This window comes from Squalius cephalus (assembly GCF_949319135.1).
Source record: "Squalius cephalus genome assembly, chromosome: 20".
NCBI lineage: Eukaryota > Metazoa > Chordata > Actinopteri > Cypriniformes > Leuciscidae > Squalius > Squalius cephalus.
Genome location: NC_137141.1, coordinates 21,026,131 through 21,041,881, shown reverse-complemented (window position 1 = coordinate 21,041,881; position 15,751 = coordinate 21,026,131). Strand labels below are relative to the sequence as shown.

General features: G+C 39.3%; 1 protein-coding gene across 4 annotated transcripts; it reads right to left on the bottom strand.

Moving 5' to 3' along the window:
- Positions 1-2,770: 2,770 nt before the first annotated feature.
- On the bottom strand, positions 2,771-15,406 carry srrm1 (serine/arginine repetitive matrix 1). 4 transcript variants are annotated; one of them, XM_079852789.1, is made up of 18 exons: positions 15,323-15,395; positions 14,736-14,825; positions 14,142-14,264; positions 13,703-13,828; positions 11,005-11,175; positions 10,757-10,851; positions 10,101-10,289; positions 9,805-9,996; positions 9,586-9,699; positions 8,331-8,506; positions 8,096-8,170; positions 6,895-6,981; positions 6,597-6,738; positions 5,220-5,312; positions 4,382-5,116; positions 4,118-4,301; positions 3,725-3,901; positions 2,771-3,567 (listed from the first exon to the last, which is right to left on the bottom strand). In XM_079852789.1, exons 5-18 carry the CDS (start codon positions 11,158-11,160, stop codon positions 3,556-3,558), a joined length of 2,427 nt encoding a protein of 808 aa, XP_079708915.1. In that variant the 5' UTR covers positions 11,161-11,175; positions 13,703-13,828; positions 14,142-14,264; positions 14,736-14,825; positions 15,323-15,395; the 3' UTR covers positions 2,771-3,555. The 4 variants fall into 4 exon arrangements, with proteins under 4 accessions (XP_079708915.1, XP_079708914.1, XP_079708912.1 ...); XM_079852788.1 differs by having other exon boundaries at positions 2,771-3,574; positions 15,323-15,392; XM_079852786.1 differs by lacking the exon at positions 13,703-13,828 and having other exon boundaries at positions 2,771-3,574; positions 15,323-15,406.
- Positions 15,407-15,751: the final 345 nt, after the last annotated feature.

Sequence of the window (15,751 nt, the reverse complement as noted above, 5' to 3'; positions counted from 1 at the left end):
ACAACATAGATAACAGAAAAGTAAATCAGTTTCTGTTAACGAGTTTATCTATATAGCCTATATCTAACCTAACAATTCTGTAAAATAATTGTTAAATATGGTATTTTGGCAGAAACTGTGTAACGTGTATTTCTTGGTTATTATTTTTTATTCTTCACAGAGTCGAATCTTTTGTTCGCTAATCCGTTTAGTTACCTTTTCTATACAATTTCAATAGCCTATACCTGGCCTATACCACTAGGTAGCGACAATTAAAGTAATCAGTGACAGGTTAATTAAAAACTTGCCTGAAATCACTGAAAACTGAGAGCCACACAGCATCTGATCACTGGGTTTGCATAAATCATTTCACTTTTAATAAGTGTTTTCTCAACATTGCAACATTGCATATCTAATCAGCATTACTTTAATTATTATTTGTCATCACTCAGTGAGTCATTTAATGTATTACTTTCTATAGGAGGATTTGTATTTCAAACACATTAAAATGTACAATTTCACATTGACATGCAATGCAGGGATTCCCCAACTTTTTTGTCAGCTGAACTTCTTTGCCCTAATATATGTAAGCCCTTAGATTTTAAGTTAATAAGTTAGGTCAATAATAAAAAATAAATCAATAATAATAATAACATAATGTTCATGGTTCTCTGATGTCAGTTAATGGTCACATGACATGCAGATAAACACATTTAAAAAAAATATTTTTTAGTAAATGTTTTAATTTGATTTGTTTTTATTTTACAATTATTTATTTTAATTTGTAATTCTTATGATTTAATTACTTGAAAGCTTTCCATTAAAATCACGAACCCCAGTGTGTGAAACCCTGACCTAATGTAATATTTAAGGCATGTAATATTGTTGCTAACAAAGAATGGAATATATTTTCATTCTCTTTTTATTTTCATATCAATATGGTACAAGATTATCCTATTCAAATCAATGCGATAAACGAGTTAGGTTAAAAGTAATCTAAAAAGTAATCAAAAAGTAGTCCGAATACATTACTTAAAATGAGTCATCTAGATTACCAACTACAATTTTTGTCATGTAATTTGGAATCAGTAACTGACAGCAATTTGTAAGTAATCTACCCTGCACTGTGTGTATACATGTATACATAACATAACAGTACTTCCAAATTTCAAATAAATATATTGTCATTTAGAGCATTTATTTGTTGAAAATGACAACTGGTCAAAATAACAAAAAAAGATGCCATGTTTTCAGACCTCGAATAAAGTATATATTCATTTTTAAACAACACAGTACTAATGTTTTAACTTAGGAATAGTCAACTTAAGTTCACCTAATGTTTTAATATAAGAGAAATCAGTATGTAGTGGAATAACCCTGATTTCCAATCACAGCTTTCATCCGTCTTGGCATGCTCACTATCAGTCGATCACATTGATGTTGGGTGACACTATGCCCAACATCTTTTTGTCATGGACATCAGAGAACCATGAACATTATGTTATTATTATTGACTTATTTTTTATTATTGACCTAACTTATTAATTTAAAATCTAAGGGCTTACATAATATTAGGGCAAAGAAGTTCAGCAATCCTTCTTTGCGAAGGATGCATAACTCAAGCCACGTACAAGATTATCCTGAAAAAAAATTGCCTCGTTCTGCTCTGACAATGTTCCAACTCGAAGGATTATTTTTCCCACAGGACAATGCTCCAATCCACACGGTCAGGCCAATCAAGGGGTCGATGGAGGACCACCAGATCAAGACCATGTCATGGCCATCACAATCTCCAGACCTGAACCCCACTGAAAACCTCTGAAATGTAAGCAAGAGAGTCACCGACCATTAAATAAAGCCAAGCTGCTTGAATTTTTTTGCCATGAGTGGCATAGTCACCCAACAGCAATGTGACCGACTGATAGGGAGCATGCCAAGACACATGAAAGCTGTGATTGAAAATCAGGTTTATTCCACCAAATATTGCTTCAAAATATTGATATTGAATATTGCTTCAAATATTGACGTTAAAACATTAGTATTGTATGTCCCAAAACCACATTGGGAAAAGAAATGTTCTTTTTTTCTTTATCCATAAAATGGAAGTCAATGGTAACCAGCATTTATCCTACAGAAGACAGCCATACAAGTTTGGAACGACATAAAGGTGAGTAAATGACAACAGAATTTTTATTTTTGGGTGAACTATCCCTTTAAGATGTTTTTTGTTATTAACAATGATCTTCCAGCACACTGCAGAAGAAACAGCAGTTTCAGAAACACAGCTCTCCATTATTACTTAGTCTGACCTCTAGGGACAGTGTAAAGACCATGGTAAAGAAAGACCTCATGTTTATCTCTGAAATATCCATGTATTCCCACAGCAGCCTGCAGTTAGGAAGCAGGTGGCACTATAAAATAACAACCAGGGCATAAACACTGTTGCCTTGGTCTGTTTTTTGCAGATCAGTCCTCGTTAACCACATTACACAGTAAGAACTCACTGAGCTTTCATCTGTGGCCGCTTAAGATCTGTCTCCAAGTGTTGCCAAGGTGACAACATGTGTCATCACCAGACCTGGGACACCACAGGCTTTCCACAGAACCATGGACTAGCAAACATATGTAAAATAGCCTTACATGCAAAACAGCCTTGAATACATTACATCCAAAATGTATGTAATTCTGTTTGAATCCAATTGTCACCATACTAGTTTGGTTTAAAAGGAAACAAATCAAATTGAGGATATGAACAATTATACAACTCAAAGAAAAGGATTTGAGACAAAAATATTTTCTTTCATTTTAATGTGACTGCTCAAAGCCAGAAATTACTGCAGGGATCGACAATTCCAAACACAACTTAGGTTACAAAAAATATAAAGCAAAAATAAAGAATGAAAACAGACTTTTCTAATTTGTTCTCATGTGCACAGTAGAGCTCTGGAGCGTTGCCACAATGCTCAGATGAACAGGAGAGAGCAGCCTGCTGGATCAGCTCTCTGGGTGTTTTGGTTTATGGATCATGCACACTAGAGGACAAACACGCTCGGGTCTGCCTTCCATGCAAACAAAACACTCGTAAAAGGTCCTGCTGAAGTGAGGCGAGAATCCTTAGGCCAACTTGTACATTATTAACTCAGAACTGCAAATAAGCTTTTCATTTGTTTCATCATGACCATAAAAGCAACAGGAATCATAAAGAGGGATTGGGGACTAAAAAAAGGTTTGTTTTTGGATAAACAGTCATTGACAGTATTTAAGGTTGGAGAAGAGGACAAATTCTGATCAAGAAGCTTCAGCTGCTCAATCATTTTCACATCATAAAACTCCTCAGCAATAAACATTCCCAAAAAAAATCCAAACAAACAAAAGTCTAGGGTGAATTTTAACAATTTGTACATTCTAAAGCTGAACCAACATCAAACATTTAAAATGCAGAGAGTGGAAGAAAAAGAGGGAAATGTAGGGTGTAGTAGAAATTCCCTCAGGACTGAGATGGAGACATCTGGGCCTTCCTCATTGAGCGGAGAGCTTTCTCACGTAGGTGCTTCTCCAGATCATCCAAACTGTCTTCTACTTCACTCTCTGATTCCTTCAGGAAAGGTAGCATTAATTATGTCTGACTCAAGCATAACAAATATGCTTAGGCTTTTACCTTACATAGAACTTGTATATGTATGGTAAAAATGGAGAGACACTTCATATTACTGGACTACAGACAGCTTTAAAAGTGTAACTTCACCTTTTTCTGGTCAGAGTCTGGCTCTGCTTCCTGTCCGTGTGCTCCTGCCGCCCCTCCGCTCTTTTCTTCTCCACTCTTCTCCTTCTTCTGTTTCTTATGCTTCTTGTGTTTTTTCTCTTTCTTGTGTTTCTTCTCTTTCTTCTTTTTCTTCTTCTTACCACCTTCTACATCTGAGTTCTACAGAACAAACAAGGAGAAAAAGTTGAGACCCTTTTGGCATTAATCCTAAATACGGTAGTTTTAATAGGATCCATTTGTAAAAACAAACAACTGAAAAGTTTGGAAACTAAAACCAAATACAAATTTGGTTTTAGAAGCCTCAAAGCTCTCTGGAATTTTTTGCCCCCAGTTTGGGGCAAGTTTGAGACCAAAGCTTGGGTAGGTGTGGCATACCTTGTTAGGTGATGGGCTTGGGGAGACACTGCTGTTCTTTTTGGCAGGTGGAGGTGGAGAACGGCTAGCAGAGCGAGAGGGTGAGACTGAAGCAGGTCGCTTGTGAGCCGTGGGAGGAGGAGGAGGAGAAGCAGATGGTGAATGTGAAACCTGTCGCCTTACAGGCTGGGGGCTCTGAGAACCTCTACAAATGGACAGGAAGAGAGTCATTCAGAGATTGTTCATCTGTTACACAAATAGAAGCGGAGCTATAGAAAAACGTACCTCTGAGATTTGCGTGGTTCTGGTGTGCGGGAAACCCTGCGAATGGGTCTGGTGCTGTGAGACGGGGACGTCTGACGTCTTTGTCTCTGCGGGGATAAACTCGAGGGGCCGTATCGAGCTGGAGGACTGGAAGACACTCGAGTAGAGTGGGCAGGGGGAGAGGAGCGGGCATCCCTGCCCCGTTGGGCTGCAGAGGGATTTGGAGAGCTTCTACGGTGGCGGGGTGGAGGCGAAGCAGAAGTGGGCGGAGTACGTCTTTTTCCTGGACTACTGCCACGGTTCCGTTTAGGGGATCGACGTTTGGCCATAGGGGAGGGTGATCCCCTACGCTTCGCCACTGGCGAGAGAGATGCCCTGCGCTTGGCCACTGGTGAGGGAGACGCTCTGCGTTTGGACATAGGTGAAGTAGACCCTCTATGCTTGGACACAGGTGATGGAGACCCTCTGCGTTTGGACATGGGTGAAGGAGACCCTCTGCGTTTTGAAACGGGTGAAGGAGACCCTCTCCTCTTGGACAAGGGTGAAGGAGAACCTCTGCGTTTTGAAACTGGTGAAAGAGATCCTCTCCTTTTGGGCACAGGTGAAGGAGACCCTCTATTCTTGGATACAGGGGATGGAGACCTTCTACGCTTGGGAGGAGACCCTGATGAGCGTCTTTTTTGAGCTGGGGGAGGGGAGGGACTGTATCTGCGCTGGATGGGAGGAGTGAAACGCCGGTGAGGTGGAGATGGAGATCTGAAAAAGGAGGGACAGAATAAAGGGATGAATACCCACAGCAGGTCAAAGAGTCTTCACAACCCAAAACCACAAACTCTTCATAAACTCAGCTGGACTTTACCTGCGCCTTGGGGGAGGAGAGGGTGACCTGCGGCGGCGAACAGGAGATGGTGAACGATGTCTACGGCCAGCAGGTGATGGAGAACGTCTCTTTCTGAAAGCAGAGAAAGGGAGTCTAAACTCAGGGTCTGATAGTAATAAAGCATCTCTCAGTTGAGTAAACCACAGGGCAGGGTATCGACTCAATTTAATTCAGTTATAAACATTATATTCATTAAAGGGTTAGTCCACCCAACTATGACAATTCTGTCAGCTTCTGCAAAAACCAATGAAGTTTGTCTTGCGTTTGGCAAAGCTTCCGTTTACCATTTCCGATGTGCTTCATCTATGTGTTGATCTATGTTTAAATGTGAATTACAATTAAAAGTAGTTTGCGCACATCCTAAAAAAATAAAGATCTGAAAAATCTATTTTTATCCTTAAATGAACAAAGCATCTTAGTAGTGACCTTAAAGGGATAGTTCAGGATTTTAGACATGAATCTCTATAGCTTCCCCATAAGCAGTGTGGTGCATTGACCATGACTTACCCCCGACAGCGTCCTGTGAGCCGAGCTCCGGTCCAGTTTTGGTCAAGATGAAATTAGTCCGGCAAGTTTGCTGGGGTCACGGCAATAAAGCTTTTTTCTTCTCAAATCAATGTGTTCAAAAGAGTGATATATTTGCAGCACAAAACCGCTGTCTATGGAGAGGTCAGACCTCGTAATGGCTTGGCACTATTTTCTTCCCCGTCATATCACTGCGCGCTGCCGCTACCTACAGCCAGCTGGGAGCTGCGCAGGCGCACACCACTTTTTCAGTTGTTCGGCAGTGTTTACAGCAGTGTTTACGTGCTCAGAACAGCTACACGAACGAGCTAACATAGCTAACGTTACTCACCAAGAGCGATCAGTTTGTAATCCTTTTGGCTGTGTGTCGAAGTCAATGTTGTCATCGTCGCTGCTGTAGTCAGACATGTTATCGTTCTCTTTACGAGCTGTAAACAAAGTGACACGTGCGCGGCTCCCAGCTGGCTGTAGGTAGCGGCAGCGCGCAGTGATATGACGGGGAAGAAAATAGTGCCAAGCCATTACGAGTTCTGACCTCTCCATAGACAGCGGTTTTGTGCTGCAAATATATCACTCTTTTGAACACATATTGATTTGAGAAGAAAAAAGCTTTATTGCCGTGACCCCAGCAAACTTGCCGGACTAATTTCATCTTGACCAAAACTGGACCGGAGCTCGGCTCACAGGACGCTGTCGGGGGTAAGTCATGGTCAATGCACCACACTGCTTATGGGGAAGCTATAGAGATTCATGTCTAAAATCCTGAACTATCCCTTTAAGGGAAAATCACCGGTCAAATGCAAATGTCATGCAAATATTGTTGATTTTCACCTTGGGGATGCATCTCTGTGTCGCCTCCGTGGTGATGCAGGTGAATGGCTCCGCCGCCTTCTGATTTCTCCATTCCTGGCACCTGCCCCTCTATTTTGCCTCCTTGGACCTTCATCTTCAGAGGAAGAGGATGAACCAGTGTCTATAAGCAAAAAAATCAAAAATAAATAAAAATTATTATAAATCAAACATCTACTAGCATACATTTTCCATATCCAATGCGACTTGTAGGTGTGAGAGGAAGAGAGAGGGGAAGTGAGGACAGACGAGTGTGATGGAAATAAAAAACAGTGGTAACCTGAAGAGGACTGCTGATTCTGTCTCCGATACTGACGACGCTGCTGGACAGAATCTGCTGTTGACCCTTTGCCCACCTTCTCCTCTTCTGTAACACAAAGGAGTGGAGTCCTTCAGTGCCCGAGAAACACCCACGCGCCCACCAACACAGAGTAATCATGTGCAAAAACACACAGCCACTAGGGGTGTCACGATTCTCCAAATCTAAATTTTCGATTCCCGATTTTTACATTTATTTTTTTTAAAGCACAGGTTGATATGCCATTTTTAGACTAGACTTAAGCATAGGTGTAATTTGCGGGTGGGACATGTAGCCACCACTTTTTGCTAAGTTCGATATTGTCCCCACCACTTTTGAAACATCTCACGGCACGAATGTACCAATACAAATAAATAAAACATCTCCAGTTAACTGGCAGAGCATTCATTTAGTTCGTTTGTTAAATAAGAGGCGATCTAGCACTGAAATGTGTTGTTTATTAAATCAAGTGATCAAAGTGCTCGTTGCCGTTGCGATCAGCCTTCACTCGGACGCGCGCCTCAATCCGTTGTGGAGACTCTCTATTCGGTCCGGTGAAATTACAAAACAAAATGCACACAAATGTGTCCCTGCCTGATTTACAACCACTGATAAACAATCTGTTTTGATGAGGAGGAAAAAAAAACTATCCGAGAGCGGATTAGAACCCAGAACCTCTGAAACGCTTGGCAAAAGTTCTGCCACTGGACCATTTAAATACAGACTTAAAATAGTCGGATCTATGCATTTATTCACGTGAAAATTCTCACCACTAACAACATATATTAGACCTCATTAAACCCAATGTACTATTTAAATCGATTGCTGGACATCGTAATGTTACTGTACATACATCTGATTTATGATTTAGCATTGTGTTAGCAAAGCTTTTTTTTCCACTTGGCAAGCCGACCGGACGTGACATGGGGGCGTGGCAGCATCAACGATTCCATTTTTTAATTCGAAGTTCGAGATTGTGACTTAATTTCGGACGATTTCGGACGATCACCCTTAACAGCCACACACAGCCATGATATGCACCCTCCCCTCATCTTTGAAATGAACAAAAGAGACTTGTGGGACAAGAGCTGCAGAATTGCTGCAGAGTAGACAGGGTTCTGCCTACAAGTCTTTAAACATTTCTGATATGTACACAAATGCACGTTTAGGAGCCAAATCTCACCAGACTCTGATGCATCGGACCGTCTGGGTTTTGGAGAAGGAGTGTCATTTCTTCCACCAGGCCTGTGCTTCACAGCTGAAATTTTCACATGCATTTCGGTCAGAATCATTTTATAGCTTATTATCCTACAAATAACATGGTGCTGACAAGGAACCATTTCAGATAAAAAAAAAAAATAATACTCAGGAGTTATTCAAACCATTTCAAATAATAATATTGACTTCTAGGAAACAACCTGAAGGGCTGGTGTCTGGTCCTGAAGGACTGCGGCCTCGTCTTCTGGAGGGGCTGACGGGGTCCAAACGGCGTGGAAGTTTTCTGGGCGGTGTAGCTGACCTACGCTTCCCTGCTCTCTTATGGGGTGACCGAGAGGAGGAGCTGCCTGAGGAGGACCGGGAGCGAGAGCGCCGCCTGGTGGACAAACAAGATCAGGTGAACAAAAGCTGACTAGCAAAAACTTCTAGCAGTTCACATGAGGCAGATGAAAGACAGATTTTTATTTTAAAGATGAGTAAAAAGATGAAAAAGACATGAAAACATTTATAAAACTAAATGTAACACCAGTGTGACTTTACCGTTCAAAAGATTTAAGTCGTGCTTATTAGGGTTGTCACTAACGAATATTTCACCAAACTAACGAGTATGACCAAACTCACAGCACATGCAGAGATGGAGTGAGTTTGTTCCACACATGTAAATAACAGCACACTTCGCAATGAAACAAAATGCATACTACATATGCATTCCCAAAAGCATGTTATTGGAAACCTAAACAAACAGCACATGCAGAGATGAATTTTTTGAGGAGTAGCATTTACTGTGAAAATAACCACCAAGAAAAAAACAAAGCATGTAAACAAAGCATGACAGCCCTTGATTAAATAGATTAAGCAGCCTTATACAATGGTTTAATAATGCGCTTTCTTGTCCTTGGAATGTGCCACTTCTGGTATTTTAATCGACATGGATGAATTGCAATTTTTTATAGGGATGAATTGCAATAGGTTTTATTTTATTTTTATTTAATCGAGGAATTGTGACAGGAATTGTGACAGCCCTAGTGTTTGTTATTATTTTTCAAGTCTCTTATGCTCAAAGGCTGCATTTATTTGATCAAAAATACAAGGAAAAAGTAATATTGTAAAATTTGATTTATTCCTGAGATGCTAAAGCTGAATTTTCAGCAGCCATTATTTCAGTCTTCAGTGTCACATGATTCTGCAATTGTTATTGTACATATTGTATTATCGCCCCCACTCCTGTCCCACCCACTTATTAATAATGTTGAAAACAGTTGCTTAATATTTTTATGGAAACCATTAAAACATTATTTTAGGATTCTTTAATGGAATAAAATGTTCGAAAGAACAGCAGTTATTTGAAATAGAAAGGTTTTGTAACACTTTAAAAGTCTTTACTGTAACTTTTGAACAATTGAATGGATCCTTGTGGAATAAAAGTATGAATAAAAAATAAATAAAAAGGCTGACCTGCGGACAGGTGATCGGCTACGTCTATGTCTGGAGGGAGGTCGCCGTCTAGGGGGGCTCCTGCGTCTCGGAGAGATTCGCCTCCTGGGACTTCTGCGGCGAGGAGAGAACGACCTAGAAGAGACATTAGCTTATCCCCCAGTTCAATCACATTTACAGGTAAGCAAAATTATCTAAGATAAGAAATCAACTGACTTCACCATCAAAGACAAAACTCACCTAGAGCGGGACCGAGGTCGTTTGCGAGAACGAGGTGATCGAGAGCGAGAGCGGTGGCGCGGGCGATCTCTCCGTCCATCCTTATCCCTGTCTCTGGGTTTGGGCCTGTCTTCTGATTTTGATGTTTTGTCTGGAGAGGACTCTTTCACAGCCTCAGACATGGAGTCCGGCTTCATCTCAACCACCAGATCACTGACAGGGGGAGAGATTTCAGATTCATACACAAAGTCTTTCAGTGGTCAATAGAAACTACAATTTTAGGATTGCACAGTGCAGTGTCAGGTTTCCATAGTTACCTTGTAGAGGAAGCCTCCTCAATTAGAGGCTCTGGTTTGGAGCTCTCTGATTGGTCCGGTTCTTGCTTTGGTTCTTCTTTATTATTGGGCGGACTAGAAGGAGGCAAGGCAGCCGGGCTCGGTTTTCGGCGAGGAGAGCGAGAGGGACTGGATTTACGATCACGCTTCACAGGGGAGCGGGACTTCCTCCTGGAATTAAACGAAAAAAAAACAGAAAAAAAAAACAGCAGTTAAGCACATGGTCAAATTAATCTGCATCATCTTCCCATCTGGGTTCTGTAACACATCATTTGATTTACAACATTATCCATTATTTACACTAACAAATATACTAATCTAATTGTTAACGTCACCATGAAAATCTATTTTTTTATTTATTATTTATCCATGTACATAACTATTTTTATTTTGATTCATGCGCCCTAATGATCTTTAATCAAAAACAACAACTAAAATTGCTATGAACTGAACTAAAAACAAACTGAAATCTCTATAATTAGCAAATTACAATGATCCAACAATTCCCGATGGACAAATCAAGTGCCACCCTATATTTTTTAATGTTTGAGAAGCCATTTCACTCAGATTTACTTCACAATAAGGAAAAAAAATTCCATTTCATGCTGACTTTAAGCAAAATGAAGGCCAAAACCAACCGTTTAGGGCTTTTTGACTGAGCTCGCTCTTTGATCTCCTTCTCCCTTTTATCGTCATCTATTTTTTTCAGAGAGGCGAGTTTCTCCTGTTCGATCTAAAGCAGCAAATAGAAAAACTGTTAAACACTCAACTTGTAGTTTACAATCATGTTGTACACATACCCAATTACAACACAAAATGTCCAACCTTATAAAACCCCATTATAATCAGTATGCAAGTTCATAACTATTCAGCTCTTCTTCATCACCTGTCTCTGTTTGATCTCCTCTTTCTTTTGCTCCAGGAAAGCAGACGGGATACCTGCGATGTTCTCCTGGGCACTTAGCAACAGCGGCCAGAGGTCCTTCATGAATTCTCGAGCGTTCTTCCCATTCAAAAACCCTGTCAAATTAATCTGCATCATCTTCCCATCCGGGTTCTGCAACACAAACAGCAGGGAGGAAGAGAGAGGGGAGAAAACCATGCAGTTAATACTGACACAGAACCAGTGTGCTGAGCTCTGAAAGTCTACCTACACCTTTCCTTCCTGAACATCCAGTAAACAGCTGCTTTTCAACAAGAGCCCAGTACCTGCGGGCCTCAAATGTCTCTAAAACCAACTGTCACAGCTGAATTTTATTTTTACCAATTTAATAAAAGGATCAAAACACTTCTAAAATGGATAAACTCACTTTGAGCATGCATTACATGTTTACATATTATCTGAACTGAGATGTACCCTCCCAGTTCACATCCCCTCATCAAGGAGCAATAAGACCCTCCCCACCACTAGGGCTGTCTCTTCCTGTGCAATATCAAACTCCTGAGAGATAGAAACATTACAGTCCACAAACAGAGTGCATCAAAACCCCACAAAGCAAGAACAGTCCAGTTGTCTTCAGTGTGAGTGGCGCAGGCTCTGTGGGCTGGGGGGGCGGAGAAAGGCGCTCCATTGGCTGGCCTCCGCCTCACTACTGCATCACACTCAATCACCTTGAGTTTAATGCTATATCATTTATCTAAATTGCAAGAGACGAACAAGCAATAATGAGTACACAAGGCATGGAAAACTCTTTATTTACAACAAATGAAGAGGAAAATAAACCTATGAGATCCATGTGCTAAAACAAGGGATGCTGAATCGTGCTCCTAAAGATGTACGTTCAGTTGTAAGAATAGTGCTGGACCTAAATTTTGCAATAAAGTAGATCTCCAAGAGCAGGATTGAGCACCCAGTGTTCTAAAATGAGGGTTAAATGAACATTTCTGGTTCAATAACGGTTAAACTCCATCGACAGCATCTATGGAATAATTTAAGAATTTTCCCATTTTTCATACCAGAAACAAGCAAATGTGATGATTCGCTTGCCCTCTTCAGACATATTTATTTTGCATGTATATCAGGGGTGCCCAATCCTGTTCCTGGAGATCTACCTGCTAAGTTCAGTTCCAACCCTGATCCAACACACCTGTCTGTAATTATCAAGTGCTCCTGAAGATCTTAATTAGCCGGTTTAGTTGCGTTTTATCAGGGTTGAAGCTGAACTTTGCAGGAGGGTAGATCAACAGGAACAGGACTGGGCACCCCTGATGTACAGTTTATGGACACATTTAAACAGCGTTCAGAAAAAGTGTGATATAAAAAAAGAAAATATTAGCCCTTTTGTTTTACTTTACATATCATTGCTGTCCTGAAGCAATTATTTATCCAATCAATTATTATTATTTTTGTATTATCTAGAAAAGGTTGATGTTCATATTGTATTTCTAACCACTATTTAAATGACAAACCTGAAGCTGAATATTTTTTTTAATTATATGTAAATGTATAGTACTTTTCAAAAATATTGCTCCAAATCAGCTTTAAAGCTAATAAAAAAAGAATGTGTAAAAAATGTAGCAAATTATACTTAATTAGATTAATTATTGTGATTCATTTTGAGATTCTATTAGATATAATGTAATAATGGGGGGGAGAAACAATGTATTTTTTTAGCATTTTAATTACGTTTTAAAAAATATAATTAAATTCATCCTGTGGCCCCTGTGAATGTTTGCAGAGGCCCCAGCCCCTTAGTTGAGAAACACCGCCCCAGTTTAAAAAACCCTGGAAAAATCAGTTTCCACTGAAAATAACTACAGGTTCATCCACCTAGATTAGCAATCCAATTGCAAAAATTAGAATTTAGACCATTTTTAGCACAAATAAAATTATGGAATTAAAAGTGCTTTAACCTCACATTTCAGTCTTTAAACCCTTCGAACCGTGGCACAGTTATAAGTGCCTTGCAATTTCTTTTAGAAAACAAAAACTAAAGGAAGACTTATTATTCTCTGAGGTAAATTACATTATTCCACAAATGCTGTAGATCAAACATAACCTGTATTTAACCTGAAACATTCCTTTAAGTTATTGTATGGCTATGTAATTACAAAAACTGAAAGCACCTCTTTAAGTAAGAGAATAAGGAAACACCTGTACGTATCATTAATAGGAGCAAATACCTCTCTGGAATCCAAGCAAAAGCTTCCTGAAAATCAAATCTTTAGAGACTAAAACAGTGACTAATAAACAGGCCTTCGCTAAATTAATGAAAACGCAAAATGTGTCTCTCTTTGTTATTTGTATCACATTGTGCAAATGGACAATCAAACAATTAACCAATATATTATTTTAAAACTGACAGCTGAGCTAGTCAATTAGACAGAGCAAAATAATAATTATTGCCAAATAAATCCCCTTGAAAAACATGACCATCTTACACCACCAATGACGTACTGCATTATCACATGCAATTTTAAGTTTTCTTTGCATTCTTTAATAGCTGTATGTTGTTCTAAAATTGTCATTAAATTAGGCCTTTGTGTTTAAGATGTATTGCTAAACTTTGACTTTGAAAGGCACAAATGATAAAGCTGAAATGACTCTACCACTGGCACAATGTCAATCCCTGCTTATAACTCACCTCAAAAAATAAAGCTCATCATCAAGGGAGAGTTGGATTCAGAGAGACTTTGGGCTCAGGTGAGATCTAATTAGGAGTTGGTGCTATACTTCAGATGCAAGGAATAAGATCCATATTGGTTCAGGCCTTTTAAATCATAAATCACATCAACATTAGAACATTGCTGTTCAGAAGGAACGGTGTCACAAATCATATCTTCAGAGAGAGAGAATATCATTTTTTTACCCCTTTTTCTGTCTTTTTAAAACCAGACAGACACTTAAAGACTGTGATGTTAGATGCTTTCTGCTACATCTACACATGACAAATGTTTCAAATAACTGTCAGCGGTTATTCACTGAACTTCAAACCTTCTCTCACCCTCCCAAAGAACAAAACACATTTAATATATAATTGCAGCATGTGTGAAAAGAGCGGGAAGAGCAGAGGGTGCGTCTACCTTTTCCTCCAGCTGGTTGAAGACAAATTCGATGACGACGTCATCCTCAAAGCCAAGGATCTCTGTCACGCGCTGGGTGATCCAGGGCTTGATGACTTCCAGGTTGACCTTGGTCATATCCACCTAATGACACATCACAAAACAAAAAGGATTTTCCATATATTATTTTGGGGTAACTTTCAACTTTTATTTGGATTAATTCAGTATTACATTAATTATTTGGTTAAAAATTATTCAATATTACACGGTCCTTCAAGAATCATTTTAAAATTCTGGTGCTCAAACATATTTTGAAAACAGTTGTGCTGTTTTAATATTTTTGGGGAAACTGATTATTTGTCAAAAGAACAGCATTTATTTGAAATAGAAATCTTAAGTAACATTATAAATGCCTTTACTGTCACTTTTGATCAATTTAATGCTTAATTTCTTTGCATTGCAAAATTATAATAGTTTAGAAAGTTATTATTCTACTAATATGATTGAACAATTTAAAATCTAATGAGCCCCAATGTAAGTTACAGCGTGCTTATGGTAAGCTGGTGCTGTGAACACATTTGCACCAAAGAAAACAAGTATTTTCATATTTTCGACCTTCTTCTCCAGACATTCTGCAAACTTCAGCTGCTTCAACAGCTTCTTATGTTTGTTGCTGAAGCGGTTATCCTGCTCCGCACTGGTGCCCTTTAAAACAAACAAAAAAAAAAAAAACATGAAATTATAATTAAAACATCATGTGACACATTTTTATTTCCTTTTTACTTGTATCTGAGGTTAACATGCAATTTGCAGTACGAGGCTAATGAAAAAGATGAACTATGTATACACCAATACATAACGTTACATAGTCTATAAGAACATTAAATATTCTATATTTCGGTTTCAGTCTGTATTTCACAAATATAACTAAGATACGTCGACTACAGATTACTTTATAGTGGATTTTATTTGTAATAATAAGCGCGATAATATGAAAATAAATTCGTTAAATCTGTTGTTCCTGATTAATCTGTTGAGTATTTTCAGGTTCTCTCACGCAGCCGCCATTACAGCCACACTCCAATGAACACATCAAATACAGCCTTAAAACAACCAACCAGTCAACCAACTGACGAATAACAAATAGTAACAACGTATTCGACCTTTATGGTGTGGTATTTGTAAAAGAATAGTACACTTACGCGGAAAAACCCCGCGTCCATTTCTGTCGTGTGTCAATATGGCACGATGTCCCAAAATCCACTGCGGCGCGGCAGCTTTTACGTCACTTCCGGAAGATGGGTGATCATGTGCCTGAAATCTGGGCTGCGTCCGAAAGCTGGAAAATGCTGCCTCCGCAGGCAGGACAGATGTTGGAGGGCAACAAGAAGGCACGTCCGAATCCAATGATCGTGTCACATCCTGTCTCCTGTGATACCTTCATCTGATGGGTTTTTTGAAGGCAGCATAGATGTTTCCTTCGCTGCATGCCTTTGATATCCCACAATCCTTTAACCAATGTATTGTTAATATTATTATTATTATTATTATTATCTCCCCTGGCACCTTTTTTTCTTTTGTTTTAATATAGCCTAGTTGTTTTTCTCTTTTTTTCCCCCTGTTTTGTATTG